This window comes from Emydura macquarii, unplaced genomic scaffold (assembly GCF_026122565.2).
Source record: "Emydura macquarii macquarii isolate MOO-44397 ecotype Brisbane River unplaced genomic scaffold, CSIRO-AGI_Emac_v2 contig_1043, whole genome shotgun sequence".
Taxonomy (NCBI): Eukaryota; Metazoa; Chordata; order Testudines; family Chelidae; genus Emydura; species Emydura macquarii.
The window spans coordinates 13,859,910-13,877,473 of record NW_027131180.1 but is presented as its reverse complement, the minus strand read 5'-3'; the positions used below and the strand labels follow the sequence as shown (position 1 = coordinate 13,877,473).

Sequence of the window (17,564 nt, the reverse complement as noted above, 5' to 3'; positions counted from 1 at the left end):
AGCATATTAAGTGCAATCGAACATCTGCAGCACTTGAGAACAGCTTAAGTTTCTGTGCAATGAATTGACACCTTTGTTATTTACAGGGGTGCCATAAAAGACAGACAGACCACTCTATCGATGGGTGTCAAAAGCATTAACATGTTTATCTGACTCTTAGATTGCCTAAGATTAATTTTTAGACAGTGGGACTTTGAATACTTACTGAGTGAATATTAAACTGTTGATGACTCTCTATGGTAAAGAATGGTCTGACATACACTGTGCTTAATGTCGTATGTTGCTTACAAAGAGAAATTCATCTCATCCACACAGTTAAAGCCTCACTGTGGTGCTGCGCAGAGACAAGGGGCAGACTGAGTAGCTGGCCGGGAGGGCTCTCCACACCCACCTGTAAACTATGTAGCGGGGCTCCCCCACATGGGGCAGATACACTGAGTCACTGATGGTGGGACTGGATTTTCCAGGATCCAGAAGCCATGTGTTCCAGGGGCTGTGGCCACTAGTCTAGCCCATTGGCTGGAACAGCAGTCACAGTGCGACAATGCTGCAGCCTGCCCACCTGTTGCGGGAGTGAAACCCACCTCCATCTGCTACCACAGATTCCCCTGGACAAAGACCAGTTACTAATTACACTGGGTCAGACTGTGGCCCAGCTTGCACAGCCACGCAAGGGGCATCTTGTGCCAGCTACCCCGCACAGGAAGGAGAGCAGCCTCCATTGGCTGCTATGCTGCCACCCCCTTCTCCTGCGCAGCGTAACTGGGGCAATACAATTCCCACTGGCTAGCAGAGCTACACAGTGCACTGGGGAAGCACAGTGCACCGGGTACTTCCTCCACCAGAAACCAGGAGGTAGATTGCGACTCTCAGAGTCCCAAAATACTTCCTTGGCTGCTTCTGGAGGAATGCAACAACACGTTCCCTTTGCTGAAGGCTTGTGGAAAGTCATGATTGAGCCTGGGGTCTGGAGATGAGGATTTTGCCTACAGTACATGTAGATGTACAGTATGCTCTTGACAGAATGCTAGCAATAGGCTATTTAAATAAAATACTAAACTAAACAGGGCAAAAGGCACAGCTGTCTGAGCAGCAGGGAGATCTGCAAAGACTCACCCTTATCAGACAAATCTCTTCAATAAAATGTTACCACCAACACCATTCAGCCCTTTCCAAACAGCATATTATTTGTTGATAATTAAAGCTATATAATGCCTTTCTATGCATTTCTTTGCATGGCTGTCTGAAAATACTACTGATCTGAAGGTTAATTGCTTTTGCTTTAGCAAAGTCATTTTGTCTTTGCAATTTAGTTGGCAAATAGCAGTGGAGCTTACAGCTTCTCGGAGCCCGGTTGCTTTCTTCACACAAGGATCTCCTCCTGCCCGCAGAGAAGTTGGTGCCTCTGCTATGCAGTTGGGGAAGAGGGCAGGCCAGGGTCGGGATTGGAGGGAGGCTCATTGTTCCTCTCAGAGTTGTGGCAGGGTTAATCAGGACGGATAAAGCAGCTTGAGGTTGTATTAATTTTTCTGTGGCGTTCCTCTGTTTGATGGACCCACCCTCAGAGTGGAACTTCAGAAACATCTGTGAGGCAGGCTGTGAGTGGCAGTATGGCTCCAATGGAGTGTGGTGTTGGGGAGCTGGGGCGAAGTGCCTGAGGGCTGGTCCAATGCCTTAGGTGCCTTAGAGTCCCTTAGGGCTGGTCTAGTGGCCTGTGACTTTTGGGGTTTCCTGAGAACCACAGGCTTTCTGGGCTGACCCCCTGGCTGTTTTTGCAAGGTTGGAAACCCAGCCTCCAGTGGAAGAATGCAGAGTCCCCTGGCGCTGTTCTGTGGATTGCCTTACTAAAGCATCCAAGCTGGGCCTTTGTATGAGATGGATAGAAGGGACTTTCTTTAGGGCGGATAGAGAGAGAGCTAGCAAAGAGTTCTTCTAATCATGGTCACTGGCTCCCTTTCCCCACTGACTGCAGCATGACTCCCACACTGAGGTATTGCAGCTGTCTGAGCTCCCCCTACTGTTACTTACAGCTGGTTGGCACGTCTGTGGAATTGAATTGACAAGCATTTGGCAGAGCTTGTGTTTCGGCTCACTGTATGTGACAGCGCAGTATTAAACAGTATCAGCACAGTCAGTGCGTGACACACACACACACAAATGGGCACAGATCCACAGCCTCCAGAAGCCCATGCACTTACCCAGTGTTTCATTTGTAATGGAAAAGGTGCCAGGGCTCCAGCAATTTTTTTTACATTCATAAACTGATGCAGCAAGCCCAGAAGTGCTGTAGTTCTGAACTGCCAAGCCTAGAGGTGCCGGGGCTCAGCTCTGGCACAAATTAAGCACAGCACTTACTTGAACCCACCGGCTCTGAAAATCCTGTGAGAACAATGATCTCTCAGTCTGTCACATTAAGCATTTCTGCTTCCAGAACAGGCTGATTCCTCAAAGAGCAGAAAGGAAAGGAAATAAAACAAAGAACCAAATCGTCCCTCCCTGCCAGAAGCCCAGGTAGCTGGGCTTGGCACAGTGGGAATCCTGTGTAGGTGGAGGAGGAAAGAAATCATCCTCTGGGCACAGACTAACAGCCTGGTCACTCCATGGCTGCTACTGTAACTCTGAATGTGTAACAGCCTCCACTCTCACTGCATCCACGTTGTGCAAAGCGGAATAGGTGGTGGTGCCGCATAGTGGTGCATCCCCTGACAGTCTTTACTTTTCCCCAGCCCATTGCGGCACCACCCCTGCGACCTGCTGCACAGGGAAGTAGCTGAACCACCGCAAAAGTGGGCTGCATAATACGTGGGGGTCCCCTTGTGTAGATTCCCCATACACTCTGCCCTCCTGTATTTCTGTTGTGTCTGGGGCCTTACATTTCTTCTCTGAATGAGACAGGATTTGCATCCAAAAATGTGTTGAAATGTGTCTGTTTCTTTTTTAGTTCTTAACCGGTTCACTTGTCTCATTCTGATCTTTTTCCTTTTGGGAAATAGGGGAATATGTCTAGTGCTAGACAACAAGGGCCAAAAGATTAGTGGGAACAGACTACATTGCTACTGCTTTGTTACAGAAGGAAATATGTTCATGGATCAGGGGACCGTGAAGAAGGAAGAGGGATTTTTAAATTTCATACTAATTCCTTGAAAGCACAAGTCAGTGGTGTCTGTTTCCCTCATCAAAATTCAGCACAGGCTGTCTGCCAGACACAAAAGTGCAAAACCTCACTTCTCTCTTTCTCTGGCAGATTAAATGACTTTTGGATAATATACAAATTTGAGATGATAGAGATCAGAGTCTAAGGGAGTGATTTGCAAAACTGCTTGTAAAGTTGGCTTATATAAAACAGAGCATGTCAGCGTCCTGATCAACTTTATTGATTTATTTCTAAAGTACAACTCCTGGCCTCCAAATTCTCAGTAATTAGAATAAAACCAAAAGGGCTGGAACCTCCAATTTAGACACAAAACAATCTTTATTCTCTCAAAATAAGAACATATCAGCGGTAGATTATTTTCTTTCTTGTGTTTAAATCTTTGTTGCATTTCTCCCATAGGAAGAGGAGGATCTGTGAGCTCTATGCAAAGGTTTTGGGATCAGAGGAAGCCTTACATGTAAGAACATAACTTACAACATAGCACATATTGTCGGTTGCATGACTATAATTGGGAGGTGCAGTGGAAGTTGGAAAGCATCAGTGAAATCAGTGTTCTCAGCACTATGTCCCACATTCAAGAGGGTTTAGAGTTCTGGACGTGCCTATTTGTTTGTACAGAAGAGAGATGAAAAATACTGACAAACTTTATGTCCCATTTGCGAGTGATTAAAATGTGTTCTTGTGAAGCATTTAAAAACCCAGGGGCTCCTTTTAAAATGAGCTGCTAAAAGCTCAGTGCTAAGCGTTACCTTCATTATCATTATAGGATGAACCTCAGCTGTTTTCAGCTGCCGCACAGCCTGCCTCCCTATCCAGCCCATACCCTGCATGGTGTTCCTTTTTGTCTCATGATTGCTGCCTCCCATAGCAACATTTGCTTTCGTTTCTTTCTGTCTTTCCCTTCCTAGTAAGCTCTTAGAGTTTCTATGATCTCCCAGTTTCTGAAAACTCGTTTGCTTTATTTATAAACAGGCTTTGTCTTACTGAAGGCAATTTTAGGTGGCTGAGATGTTTAGACATGAATCACAATAGCGTGCCATTTTATACATAACTCCCACATACTGTATTGCTACAAAAGTGGCATACTTCATATACTCAATGTATAAAAAGAGAAGAAGGGCCATACTAGGCCCAGTATCCTGTGTTCCAACAGAGACCAATGCCAGGTGCTTCAGAGGGAATGAATAGAACAGAGCAAACATTGAGTAGTGTATATTAGTAAGGATGGCTTATTGGGGGGTTCTTTCCAGTCCTAAGAAAGCTGTGATTTTGTGGGACTTAGGCAACCTGGGGGTAAGCAGGTGCAATTATACTGAATACAATGGGAGTTACAGCTGCATACCCCAGGGCTGAAGTTGATTCCATGTCTACAGCCTGAAGCACTGGTCTACATAAATAAGAGAATTAGGAGTATCCAATCCTACAGTGTCCAAATTAATTGGTTAAAAAAAAAAGCTAGCAGTGTCTAAACTTAAGGCTTATGTCTGATCCATGTTGCACTAAGAGACTTGTTAAATGTGCTCATCTAGCCAGGCATTTGTAAAGTGCCACAACAAATCAGAAGCCATTCATGATTGCTGTCTTCTCAGTTCTTTTATTAGCTTCATCCTGAGGGGTATCCCCCCTTCCTGAAGTTTCATTAACTCTGTCTTACAGCCCGTGCATTATGAAGAGAAGAACTGGTGTGAGGAGCAGTATTCTGGCGGGTGCTACACAGCTTACTTCCCTCCGGGGATCATGACTCAGTTTGGAAGGTACAGTGTCTCGCTAGGGGACTCAACAACAGAAAGATAAGAATGAATGGATAAATATCCTCTATAAGGGCCATAAGTCCTCTCTGAACAGATTTTCTTTATACCTGGAGTATTGGTTAAGGAATACATCACACAGCCTTGGAAAGCTTTACTTCCCTGGATTAGGGTATTTTGTTGGCTGAGTTTCATTATTAATCTTTTCACTTTCGTCAGTCACTATAGGGAAGTGTAGGTGAGTAGATTGTGGTTGGTTTTTCGTTTTATTTTGGTGCCCAAACTGGTAAATTTTAATGCTTCTAAGGTTTGGAATTGGTGTTACCATTTCCTTGGTGTCTTTTAATATATTTTTATTGGTATTTTAAAAACCAAGTAAAAAGACCTGTTCCTGTAAGTATTTATGAACATGAGTGACTTCAGTGAATTTTTAGATAGGTCAGAATGCATTAACTACGGTGCCACTGTGTATTGGCCTCCCCAGTTTAGGTTTTTGAATGAAAACAAGAGTGGCCCCAAAAAGCAGCAGTGGCCAACCTGGCTGTTGCCATTAAGTTGTGCATTTATTTTTGGTACAGTGCTCTGGACCCTTTTGAAATGTAAATTTCTGCAATTTTAAAATAACTAAGAGCACTAAAGAAATCTTGGTTTAGGAGATATATATATAGTGCCTTTAATTTTTCCAATAGATAGAACTGAACTTAAAGTGGATTATTGCAGATCCCAGCAAAACAATATGACCCAGGAAAAACAACCTCTGTCTCTTTCTTCTTGGGTATTCTGGGGCACACAATATGCAGGTCAGAGCGCTAGTGACTCCACCTTTCATCTCTCGAGTCTTGGCCATGGTAACAAGTGAAAACAAGCCTGGTCTTAACCTAGATCTCATTTGGACTTTCATGACCACCAGAATCACACCCCAAAATAGCATTAGCAGGTTTGCAGTAATACTTTCCAACTCTTTAGAAACATGAAGGAGCACCAGAAAGAGTCTAACACAAGGAAAGAATTGAATGGCTGACTGTCCTAATAGCCTTCTGCATTGCTAAATTTTTTAGTGCTGCCTGATATTTAAAGCACTCTTTTCCTATTTTTTACCCAAGGAAATTTGTCATGCTTTCCTGATTTGGCTGATACGACTTATTTTTGTCTATTTTAAAGGGTCATTCGCCAGCCAATTGGCAGGATCTACTTTGCTGGCACAGAGACGGCTACAGAATGGAGCGGGTACATGGAGGGTGCTGTGCAGGCTGGAGAGAGAGCAGCTAGAGAGGTACAGACCCACACCTATGGCATGCTGCCTGAGGAGAACATTTAAGTGTGTGTTACAAAATCAAGGCTGAGATTTTCATGTAGGGGATTTAGATGCCCAGGGGAATTCATGTGAAGGAAAATTCAGTATTGCCAATCTCAAGCATTCAAAATACATGAGATTGGATTAAAAATGAGATTTAAATTTTTTTAAAAAACGATTGGGTTCTTTTTATTTGCCGTTCAATTTGTGAGCCTCAGGTCACACTTCCAAGCTTTTCTCTGAAACCATAAGGACTGAACATTTATTTTTTTTAAAGCTGAGATTCTTACCTAATCATGTGTCTCTAGGAACTGGAGCTGTAAATTAGACATCAAATACTACAAGACTTGCAATAAAATGACAAGAATTGGCAACACTGGTGTCCAGATCCCATAGGCAGCTTTGAAAAGATCAGCCCAAAAGTTCATTTTCAAGAACAATAGTTCTGCTGTGGGTCTGCAGAACAAATTAGGATCTCCTGCTCAGCTGATTCTAAATAATAATGATTCATAGGAACATATATATCTTATTGTATGCAAAAATGCCATTTGCCTAGATATTTTTGTAAATATTTTGCTGTACAGGCAAGCACAGTTCAACAATAGGAATCTCATATTTGTTTCATAATTGGTTCAGGGGTCAGCTTTGGGATCTCAGATGTGGGAGGTAATCGAGAATATATCGCTGTGTGTCAAGTGATGAAAGCATTAAAGAAGACCCTCCAAAGGCCTCTGGGCAGAATAATGCTAGAGGGGTTAGATGGACAACATTCGATGTTTCGTTTGGGCAACAGAAAAGAGTTGTGTTCTGGGCATGATGTATACTAAAGAACTTATCCCCATAACACTGTTAATTGTGCTAACTGATAGACCTGCCAGTCATCTTGTACCCTGTCTGAAGTGAAACCCCATCTCCGGCACCATCAGATGGTGTTAACTCTTCGAAGGACTGGGATAGAGTAATAAGAAATTAAGATAGTCACCCTATATTTTGGAAACATGCACATTTTAAAAAATAATGTTTACCTAATTGTCATACTCTCCTCCTTATTTCATGTAATCCTACCTCTTTTTCATGCCCACCAATAGGCACCAATTATTTTGTGTGTGTGTGTGTATATGTATATATATATATATATATATATAAATATAATATAATAGTTTTTCTAGGCTCTCTCACATGACCTCACTCCTATTCCTATTGGGGCAATGTTTTTCAAAAATAGCTTCCTATATATTTTGCATGTACCTGTTTTACATCTACATGTCTTGTATGCACTACTTCGATGTCAATTTTATAGGATGTGGCTCACAGATTCATGGTTAATATGAGGGCCCAGTTCAGCAAGTTATTTAAGCACGTGCTTAATTTTAAGCCTAACTGACTTTGCATACTAAGTTAGGGCTGTGCCTAAGTACCTTGCTGAGTTAGGGTCTGAATGAGTTAAGTAGGCTTCCTCCACTCCTTAATTCTGAACCATTATCTTTCTTTCATAGAACAAGCAGCACCGCTCACACTTGAGTGATTACACACTTAGGAAAGAGGTGCTTCTCTGGGAGTATCTCAGTAAATAACAGCCCCGCCCAGCAATCTGATGTGCAAATATCAGATTTTCTGTTAAATTTGAATACACCCACTCTTATTTGCTAAGCCCTTATCTTGATTATAGCAGCATCAGTTTAAAGCAAAAACTGAAAGCCAAATGTTTTGCCCTTTAAAAGAATGAATGGAACTGATCAGTTCTTTATTTTCAGATACTGTGTTCTATGGGGAAAATCTCAGAAGATGAAATCTGGATGCCAGAACCAGAATCAGTTGTAAGTTTTCCTTCAGTTACTGCAAACCACTTTCCTTTGGCATTAATGATGAGATAAAGTGTGTGTTGCTTTTACCTTCATAAACTAGAGCTACAATAACCATTTGACTGCCCGCCCAAACTGTGCATGGATAACTGGGTACATGACAGGTATCCAGAGGAAGGGGGTGACTAGATACTCTTTACAGGATGGTACAGGAAAGAAAGTTCAACTTTTAATAAGGCTAAAAATCCATTCAGGTATCTTTTACAATGCTTATGTTAAGTTGATGAGAATGCTTTGGGTCTCGTATTTCTTCAAAACCTATTTATTGTTGTAGATTTGAAAGCCTTTGAAGCTCAGGCATACTCATTGCTCATAGCCACCTTTAATGGTTGAAATTTTTTTTAATTTGAATAAAAACTTTTGCTGAAATTTTGATGAGAAAAACAAGGAACAACTTGAGTAAATGTTGGCAAAAAAATGTTTCCTGATTTTTAAACAGCTCTTCCTTTTATTGAAGTGAGTACAAGGGAATGCAAATGGCCAGTCTTGGTCTCTTTCTTTAAAATATGTTAATTTCAGATTTTAGGGGCCCTTAACAAACATGTCCTGTTTAATTTCTTTTCTCAAGTAGATGCCATCGACCCTGTTCTGGTTGTTTCCTGATTCATCAGCAGGGGGATAATGGGATAAGCATTAATAGCAACAAGGTACCAGATGTTGCCTGAATGTAATAGACTTCTACTTAAAAGAGGAAGTACACCCAAACAGATTCAACCCATCTCTGTTTCTGCTGCAATATACTTAAGATTTATATTCTCCCTTTCATAGCAAAGGTGACCATGCACTAATGTTGAATGTTCTCCCATCCAGGATGTCCCAGCCAGGCCAATAGCTACTACCTTTTGGGAGAGAAACCTGCCATCTATATCGGGACTGCTGAGGCTGGTTGGATTTTCCACTTTCTTCACGTCAGTGGCTGCTATAGGGCTATTTGCCTACAAAAAGGGGCTGCTAGTTCGAAATTAAGAAAGGTGCCAGCACAAAGCTGCACATTTGCTGTTTTCTTTTTTCCAAAATGTTCCTTGACGTGCACTTATCTGTCTCCAAAAGCAGAGCAGGACTGTTAAAGAGGGTGGGGGGAAGTAGAGATGCAATTTTAGAGCGGGGATGAGTGATGGAGTTCAGATAAAGTAAGAACCCCCTGCACACTGGCCTATTTTTTTAGCACTATCATTTGAGGTTCTGAGATGTTCAGCTATGTGTTACTTCATTTTGAGTTTCTATCCAGATCTGGGAATGAAAATGCCAAAATACCATGAGAAAGCTGTTCTTACATTATTTCCAGCCTTTTGTACACTGGTATCTGAACCAGACCTGAACTCTGAACATTTCAAGGTACCACCCATCCATAGTTATTAGCATAGTATTCCCAACCTTATGTTCCAGAGATCTACAAGGCTTCTGTTGTAGCTTAAAATAACTTTTGAATTAATGCAAATTGCTGGCGAGGATCTTTTAATGTATTTTTTCCCCAAAATATCTAGAGTCCAGACTGCACTTACAAAAAATGTAAGGCTAAGTTTTGAAATTGTTGTCTAAATTTTGTTCCAAACTATGAAACTGCTCACGCAGTTTGTCAAGAATATAATTCCTCCCTTTACATTTCCAATTGCATGCTATGGACTATGGTCCCATTGGCACAAAAGTGGCTGAAAAGCTGGCTTAAGTGTGCCTCCCAAGGATTCCCCCAGTTTGGTGGTTCTACAGCACCTTTATCCTCCTTGGTCCATGAGGCTGCTATGGGTAGTGTCAGGGTCAAATTAGCCCTCCCCCCGCCGTAGACTTGCAGGAATCATGAGGTAACTTTACACTACATTCTTTTCTGCACCTTTTTTCTTGTCTATTTAGATTGTAAGCTTTTTGGGGCACCTTGATTTTGTAGAGTACAATGGGATCTGAATCTCAGTGGGAGCCAATAGGCACTGCCATAATAAATAATAACTTTGTCTGAACCAGAGAATCTGAGCTAATGTCTGCAACTTTTCTCAACAATTAGCCCTTGAAATATAAATGGAAATCACCAAACAACATTTCAGTTTGTATTTCTTGGAATTTATGTTGTGTTGATGGGTGTAGCTGGAATTGCGAGGGTGATATCTTTCATGTCCTTCTGTACAAAAAACCCCTGCTCAACTTTGCTTCTTGATTCATATCACTCTCAATCGGACACTTTTATAAACATGGTTATTAGAGTTTTCTTCATCACACCTATAGCCATACAGGATGTGACATGCCTCACAGTCCTCTTCTCCATATTTCACTTAAGAGGAAAGCTTATGTGGTTCTGCTCTTTCTAATATAATTTCCAGCAGAACGGAATTGTACTTCTTCACTTTAGTAGCATCAGACTTCATTATTTTTTGCAAAAGAGTAAGGCAAGGGAAGAGCTTTCAAATCACTATAAAGCTCTGGTTTAGTAAGAAGTACCCAATCCTTGTATGTACCAAAGGCTCAGGACAGTAGAATTCAGTAGGAGTGACAGCAGCATGGTTTCCATGGCCATATAGTCATCTTCTTGTCCCTCAGTTCTTTTCTGGATTGTAATTGCTTCCAAGAAGAAGAAGTTTCTACTTCCTGAGAGTCAGAGCAGCCAAACTGTGCTTGTTAGTCAGCCATGCTTTGACGAGATCTTGTCTTAAGCTTTTGAGTCTGTGACTCCCTGAGCTTCAGCCTGCTAGAAAAACATAGTGCAATTTTTTTCTACCCCATCTCTAGTCAGATCTAGTTTTAACCTTTTGTGTATTTTGAAAACCATACTATCAAGAAATGTACAATCCTATAATGGGAACTTTTGATGTCCTGTGAGAAAATTTTCTGCGGGCGTAAACTGACATAAGTGAAACACTAAACTACCAAACTTACAATATTTTCAATTGTCCTTTTCTCTTCAACTTCACTTGAAGGTTTTCTGGCATTACACAAATGAATATAAACCTACTGTTCCATGCTACATGAAATACCATGCTAACTACTGTTCATAAAATCTTCTCTTGATGCTATTTCACACTGCTTGGCTCGCAGTTTGATGAGGAGAGGGTGTGAATGATTAACCACAAGATTGTCACTTCCCCTGCCTGCTGGCACAAGGGAATGAGGGGGCATAAAATGCTGTGCACAGGCTGCCTGCATCGCAGCTCTTCGTGCAGAAGGGAGAGCGGTCTCTGAGGAGTCACTCTTCCCCCTCATGCTCATGTGTGCAGGATGGGGATGGGAAAGTGGAAGAGTGATGGGAAAGGTATCTGAGGCAGCACGAAGAGAGGGGAATTATCTGTGTGTGGTAAAGGATTGGGGCAGATTACTTCCCACTGGAGTAGGGTTGGAACAGGGGACTTTCAAAGTCTGTTACTGGGGCAGTGCAGCTACATACACACTGTCCCTTGCTCAGGGGAGACTGCTAAACAACATTCTAATCTAATCCTGCACTGTCAGTTCCAAATCCATATGGCTGGTGGGAGACTTCACGATCTAGCTAGTTGGTCAAGATTTTGTAGGATCTTTAAAACAACCCCCCTGAAATCAAGATTAGGAGGATAGCTCTTCAGCAGTGTGTTAACTGTAAAAGGGTCAATTGCTATGCTATGCTAAATGCAATAAACACTTCTACATCAGTGGTTAGAAATGTTGTACCGTGCGAGTCTGACTGACATCCCCAAGCTCTTGGTCACTGATCAGGGGGCTGAATCATGAAGATATCAAGTGGAGCCCTGGAAAGCATAAGCATGTGCTGGTGCTTCTGTCTTCTCTGCTGTGGGGCCTTTGAAACAATGTACACAAGAATAAAAAATTAGCTGTCTCTTATACATAGAGTATTACAATTCAGGGCAACTGTATCTCTGTTTCCTTTTAGTCCTTCAGCAAGGGTGCCCATTTTCAGGCTGCCTGCCCGCTAGCCATTACCTTTCTTGGGGGGATATGTGAGTCTCTCCCTCCTCACTGGGCTGTTTCCAAGGTGAACAGTTCCCTACCTTCAGTTAGTCCCAGCACAAGGCAGTCTGCCTAAACAGGCCTGCTTCCTTTCTCTTCAAAGACTAAGGCCATATCTACACTAGAGACCTGACAGCGGCACAGCTGTACCGCTGCAGTAAGGTCTCCCATGTAGCCGCTCTATGCTGGCAGGAAAGAGCTCTCCCGCCGGCATAGTTAAAACAATGAGTGGTGGTAGCTATGTGGGCGAGAGAACATCTCCCGCTGACATAGCACTGCCCACACTGGTACTTTTGTCGGTGAAACTTATGTTGGTCAGGTGTGTTTTTTTCCACACTCTCACCAACAAAAGTGCTAATGTAGACAAAAGCGAATAAAAGAGTGATTATCCACAGCTGTAAGTTACCATACAGCACTTCTTATGCAAGCCTATTTTTATTCTTAAGGTAAAAGTACTACAGAGAAAACATTAAAACCAATAAAGGAATTTCCACAAATGCTAATAAGCTTATCAGAGATTCTCCCCAATTGTCTTCAATGTGATTTCTGGCAAGTGAGTCCTTCAAACTGCCCAAAGGAGTCTCAAGTTCGTAACAGCCTCAACTCAGATCTAGCACGCTCATGAAAAGTTTAGTCCCTCCTTTATGCAGTTTGGAGGACTTTGAACTGGAGTTTTCAGAAGCAGGTAATCAGTGTACAATTGGTTACCTCCCCGTGCAATTGCTTTACCTCCCCGTCTTCAAAAGGATGGATTCGAAGTAGGTCATTTGTATTCTCCTTACCCCCAAGTATTTCCTGGGAAATCCACTTCATATGTATTGTCCCCAAAATCCTTTGAAGTTCCTGATATCTCCCAGAGATTACATTAATTCTGTCTTCCTGCTAAAGGAGGTCCATACAACCCCACAACAGTACACAAACATTTGCATTTTTAATAGAATGAACTCCAAAAATGTTGAACTTAATTCAGTAAAGTTTCTCCAGGACATTACAGGACATTGCCATAATTGTCACCCAGGCTACGGCTACACTGACGGCAGCAAAATCGCCGCTGTCAGATTGATTTCTCTGGATCGACTGAGCGGTCAGTGAAGACCCGTTCAGTCGATCCAGAAATCGACGTACTAAGACCACCTTCACAAGTGGCATAGCGCTGCATCGACGGGAATGTGGTTCCTGTCGGTGCAGTGCAGTGAAGACGGTGTGCAGAACAGAAGCAGAGAAGTCGACGGGAGTTACGCAAGTATTTTCCCGTTGACTGCTGCTGAATCTCGGAGATAAGTGTAGACAGGGTCCCAGAGTACATAGCACCAAATTCTCCTCTCCTTTTACACCTCTGCAACCTCAATAGGAAGTCATAGGTGTATTTGAGAGCACAATTTGGTCCAGCGCACATAGAATTCTAAGGGATCTGAACTGTTTAGGAAGAGGGAACTATTTTGAGCCTATTTTCAGTTTCCACTCCAGTGGATACTGATTTAAACTAACTGAAATTCCACTGTAATAAAACATGGAGTGAGGCAAGAAACCAATTATCACAATCAGCAGCTGGGATAGACATTAGGCATAGAAACTGCATAATCAGCTTCATGTACATCTTCAAGGCCGGAGTCTGATGGCCCTGCTCATGTTGAATAGTACTTTATTCCCTAAGTGGTCCCACTGAAAGAAACACATTGAACTACTCATGGAGTTGTTGTTGTTGTGAGTCAGGCTATCAGAATCTGGCTCCTAGATTTCATTCTGTGTCTTTGAATTGGATGCGCCAGGCAGAAAGCTTCTTGTAGCAGCAGTTTGGATTTTATCACAAGTGTGTGTTCTCATATCTTTAAACTAGATAGGAGAACTCTTCAGACATGAAGATCTTGAAGTCAGTGGAACTGGGTACAGTATAGTAGATGTGATCTTTCTCACTGTATCACACAGAGAAGCAGTTAGATAGGGTTCTTCTAAGACCTATTTTTGTAGCTGAGTTTGTATCCTATCCCATGACTACCCTCCTCTGAACACTTCATGTCTCCGGAGAGTGATGGGGATACTGAGTGCCAAACCATATCATCTACCAAAATGATACTTTTTGCTGGCTGTGCCTACTTTTACTTTCAGAGTTGCTTTACCTGGGCGCACTGGCCTGTTTTTTCATTCTTGACAGTCAGACTCCTTGGAAAGTACAGCAGAAAGCAAGGCTGGTTTTTCTTCTTGGCTTTTAACAGCTATTCTATTCGCTAGTCTGTCATGTTTCAGGAGACTAGCAACCCTCTTTTCAGTGCCTCTAAAGCATTTAGTCATATCACAGTCTCTCTCTTTCTCCCCTCCCTAAAGTTGGCAGTCCAACTCCGGCTCACAGGCAGCTCCCTGGAAGATTTTTTTCCCTAAAAGGGACAGCACTGTAAGAGGAGCTGAGCAATGTGAGCCTTGCAGACACAGCAAGTAGAAGAGAAAATTATACCAATGAGAGCAGTTTAATTTAAATAGCTTCTGTTCAATGTTACACATTCTGAACAAGACTAACCCCAGTTGTACTTTGTTTACTAAACTGATTAGTAACTGAAAGCTAAGATTTTTTTTTAAGAGAGTCGTTGGATGCTCAGCACTTTCAAAAATCAGACCACTTATGTAGGGGCCTAAATATAGACAAACAAGCCTTACTTAGGCACCCATTTTTAAAAATCATGGCCTGATACTTATAAGTTTAACAGTGAAAAGATACTTAACACACACGGTTCTGCTACAGTTGTGGAATAATAATAAAAGTGCCCCATTCTTTGATCTCAAAGTGCTTTACAAAGAAGGTCAGTCTCACTAGGCATGAGTGATTTTCTTGACAAAGGTGTTTAGGCTCCTTGTGTTTTTCATGTCCAAAATTGTATCCAACTTTTTCTCATGCATCTGCTAGACATTTTCCAGTCAAACCAGTGTGTGCTGTGTCTCATAGAAACATAGCAGTCAAGTGAGGGAGAACTGATTTGGATAAAATTAGAACTTGTCTGAACTATCCACTTGCAGTTCAACCTAGCTCTGACTTTTCATGAGCATGATTAACTTTTTTAAAAGAATTACTTTTCACTGCTCTTAAATTGTTGGTTCCAATGGTTAGTGGAAATGGAAATACTAGAAGAAAGGCAATTCTCCTGATCCTTCTGGCTCAACCAAAAGTAGGACGCACTTGATATTTCATGATAAAACTGGATCCCATGAGATTTTCAGCCCAGTTTTGCAGATTTATGGTGTTTGGAATGAAATATTTGAGTAAACACCTGAAGTTTTTTAGTGGGTTTTTTTTTTTTTTGGTTTTTTTTTTCACACTCAGAGGTCTCATGCTTTTGAAATGTATTAATTAATTAATTGCCCCTACAAATTCTACTTGTTATGAATAAGTTTTGCAGCCTAAGGACATTATGTGCTTAAAGATAAGTGCAGTCAGTTGTCCTTTTGTTTATTAAATATTTTATGGATAAAATAAAAAGTGACATTCTGTATGTATGCACATCATGATCTCATAAATAAATTTATCAGATGTGGTTACAGAATCCATCCCCCTTTACACGCATAGAAGGAACTTAACACTAAATTACCTCTTTGCATTCATTCTAACTGACTGTTAAAGGAAAGAAATTTGAGAATCAGGTTTGAAACCAGATTATCAGTATAGTATTCTTAATTGATTGACTTGTCTAATGGGAACTATGCCCCCCATGAGAAATCCTGCACTGTACTGATTCAGTAAAATGTATTGTATAAACTGTGATGGTCATAATTTGTATTCTCATGTATATTTTGATGATCTTAGGGTCTGTTTTAAAAGGAAGTGTACTTGTTTGTATACAGTATCTATAACTATGTATTAATGTAACTAGTGTCAAAACATGATATGAAAATCTGTTCATGACAACCATAGTATTTGGTAGTAATAAAATTAAAAGCCAATCATACATGTTACTCAACAGTACAATAGAGTGAACCGTGAGAAAAAGCACAAGATGTTAGTTCTGTAACTGGTTCCTTACTTCCCAACACAGACCCCGATTCAAGAAAGCACCCTATTCAAGATAGCACTTAAGCAAGTGGTTAAGGTTAAGCAAGTGTTTTCCTGAATTATAGCCTAAAAGCTGGAGGACAAACTAGTGAGTTTCATTAAACTAATCTAGGTATTTCCTAAATAGGACAGTGATGTTAAGTAAGGCAGGAATTATAAAGGTCCAAAATTCTTACCATTTGATTTTCCGAGATGAAAGCAAATATTTACATCGGAGGAAGAAAGACTGTATATCCCACAGAATATTTGTGCTCCAAAGGGAGTTGGAAAGAAATCACGGCAAAAGTGCCAGTACCTCTAGGCAACAACCAACAGTGCAGTTAAAATATACATTATGATGCCCACAAAATATACCGGACCTGCATTAAACAGAGTAACATTCCCTCCAGCATCGCCACCTCAAGACCATCTTGATTCTGCAACCCTCTCCCCAAAGCAAATAAAACGAAATAGCCAAAGTGATTTTGTTTTCAGAGTATCCCCACAGTCAAATAGTTTTCACAGTTTATAGTTTGTCTTGTGTGGTCACGTGCAAGACCGTGTTAGTGGTGTCCGTCTTTATGTCTTGAAAAAAAAAGTGACTTCACTTTACAGGAATATGGATTCTGTGCACGTGATTCATTTGTGCCTTATCTAACTGTAGCATTTTCTAAAGTGCCTCTGTGGTGGCTGTCTCGGTTCCCTTCTTAAGTTCCTTTTTCAATAGGCTCTTTAGTTTTTTTTATATAACAGCTGTGAATCTTTTTTTGAAACGTAATCTAGAATCAATAAATATTGTTCATGTCAAACTTGTGTGCGTGTTTCTTCTGTGAATCCAAATCTCTGCTCTTGATCTGTGTGTGATCTTGATTATTACTTTGTGGTAACACAATATTTCATACTAACATCTGTGAGAACCGTTAACCTTTCTAACAAAATGCAGCCATGTAGAGCAGAAAATAGCATACGAAGAAGACTTTCTCTGAAATTGAGGCGACCTATTGTTTAGCATTAAATGCTAAATGCTAACATGAAATGGTCAAAAATTCCTAGGAATATTTCAAATAGTTATTCTTATTATTCATTATTTTATTGTTATGGCTGGGTTTAGAGAGTCCTCCTGAAATCAGGGCTCTATTTTGCACATGGTAAGAGGCAGTCCTTGCTCCAAAGTGCTTCCAGTCTAAATAGACAATACATAGAAGGGACTTAGGAGAAAGCAAGGCAGAGAGAGGTGAAATGACTTGCACAAGGTCACAGAGCAGGTTGGTGGGAAAGCTGGGAAAGGTGTCGTGAGTCTCCATCCTGTGCTTGATTTACCTGACTTTGATTAAAGGACCAAACTGATGAGAGATATAGTGTTTTTTCTGCAAACTACCGCAGTCTGGTTTTCTTTTGGCCACCCAATCCCACCCGCAACAAAGTACATTTTACCCGCTTCCACTATTATGGCTGCAGGTGGGGTCCCGCAGGGCTGTACAGTAGAATGCAGTAGAATGCTACAGTAGAATGCTATTTTGCATGGCATCAGCAGTAAGCTAACTAATATCAATCCATTTCCTGTGAA

At 41.3% G+C, this 17,564-nt stretch overlaps 1 protein-coding gene across 3 annotated transcripts in view; it reads left to right on the top strand.

Annotated features, from left to right (window-relative positions):
• The window catches only part of LOC137150997 (amine oxidase [flavin-containing] B-like), a 72,647-nt gene extending 55,841 nt beyond the window's left edge, over positions 1–16,806 (top strand). For all 3 annotated transcript variants that reach the window (XM_067545152.1, XM_067545153.1, XM_067545154.1), the window contains exons 11-15: positions 3,554–3,611; positions 4,811–4,908; positions 6,064–6,175; positions 7,951–8,013; positions 8,869–16,806. In XM_067545152.1, coding sequence (XP_067401253.1) covers positions 3,554–3,611; positions 4,811–4,908; positions 6,064–6,175; positions 7,951–8,013; positions 8,869–9,024 — 487 coding nt within the window. In that variant the 3' untranslated portion in view covers positions 9,025–16,806. The remainder of the gene's footprint in view (positions 1–3,553; positions 3,612–4,810; positions 4,909–6,063; positions 6,176–7,950; positions 8,014–8,868) is intronic.
• Positions 16,807–17,564: the final 758 nt, after the last annotated feature.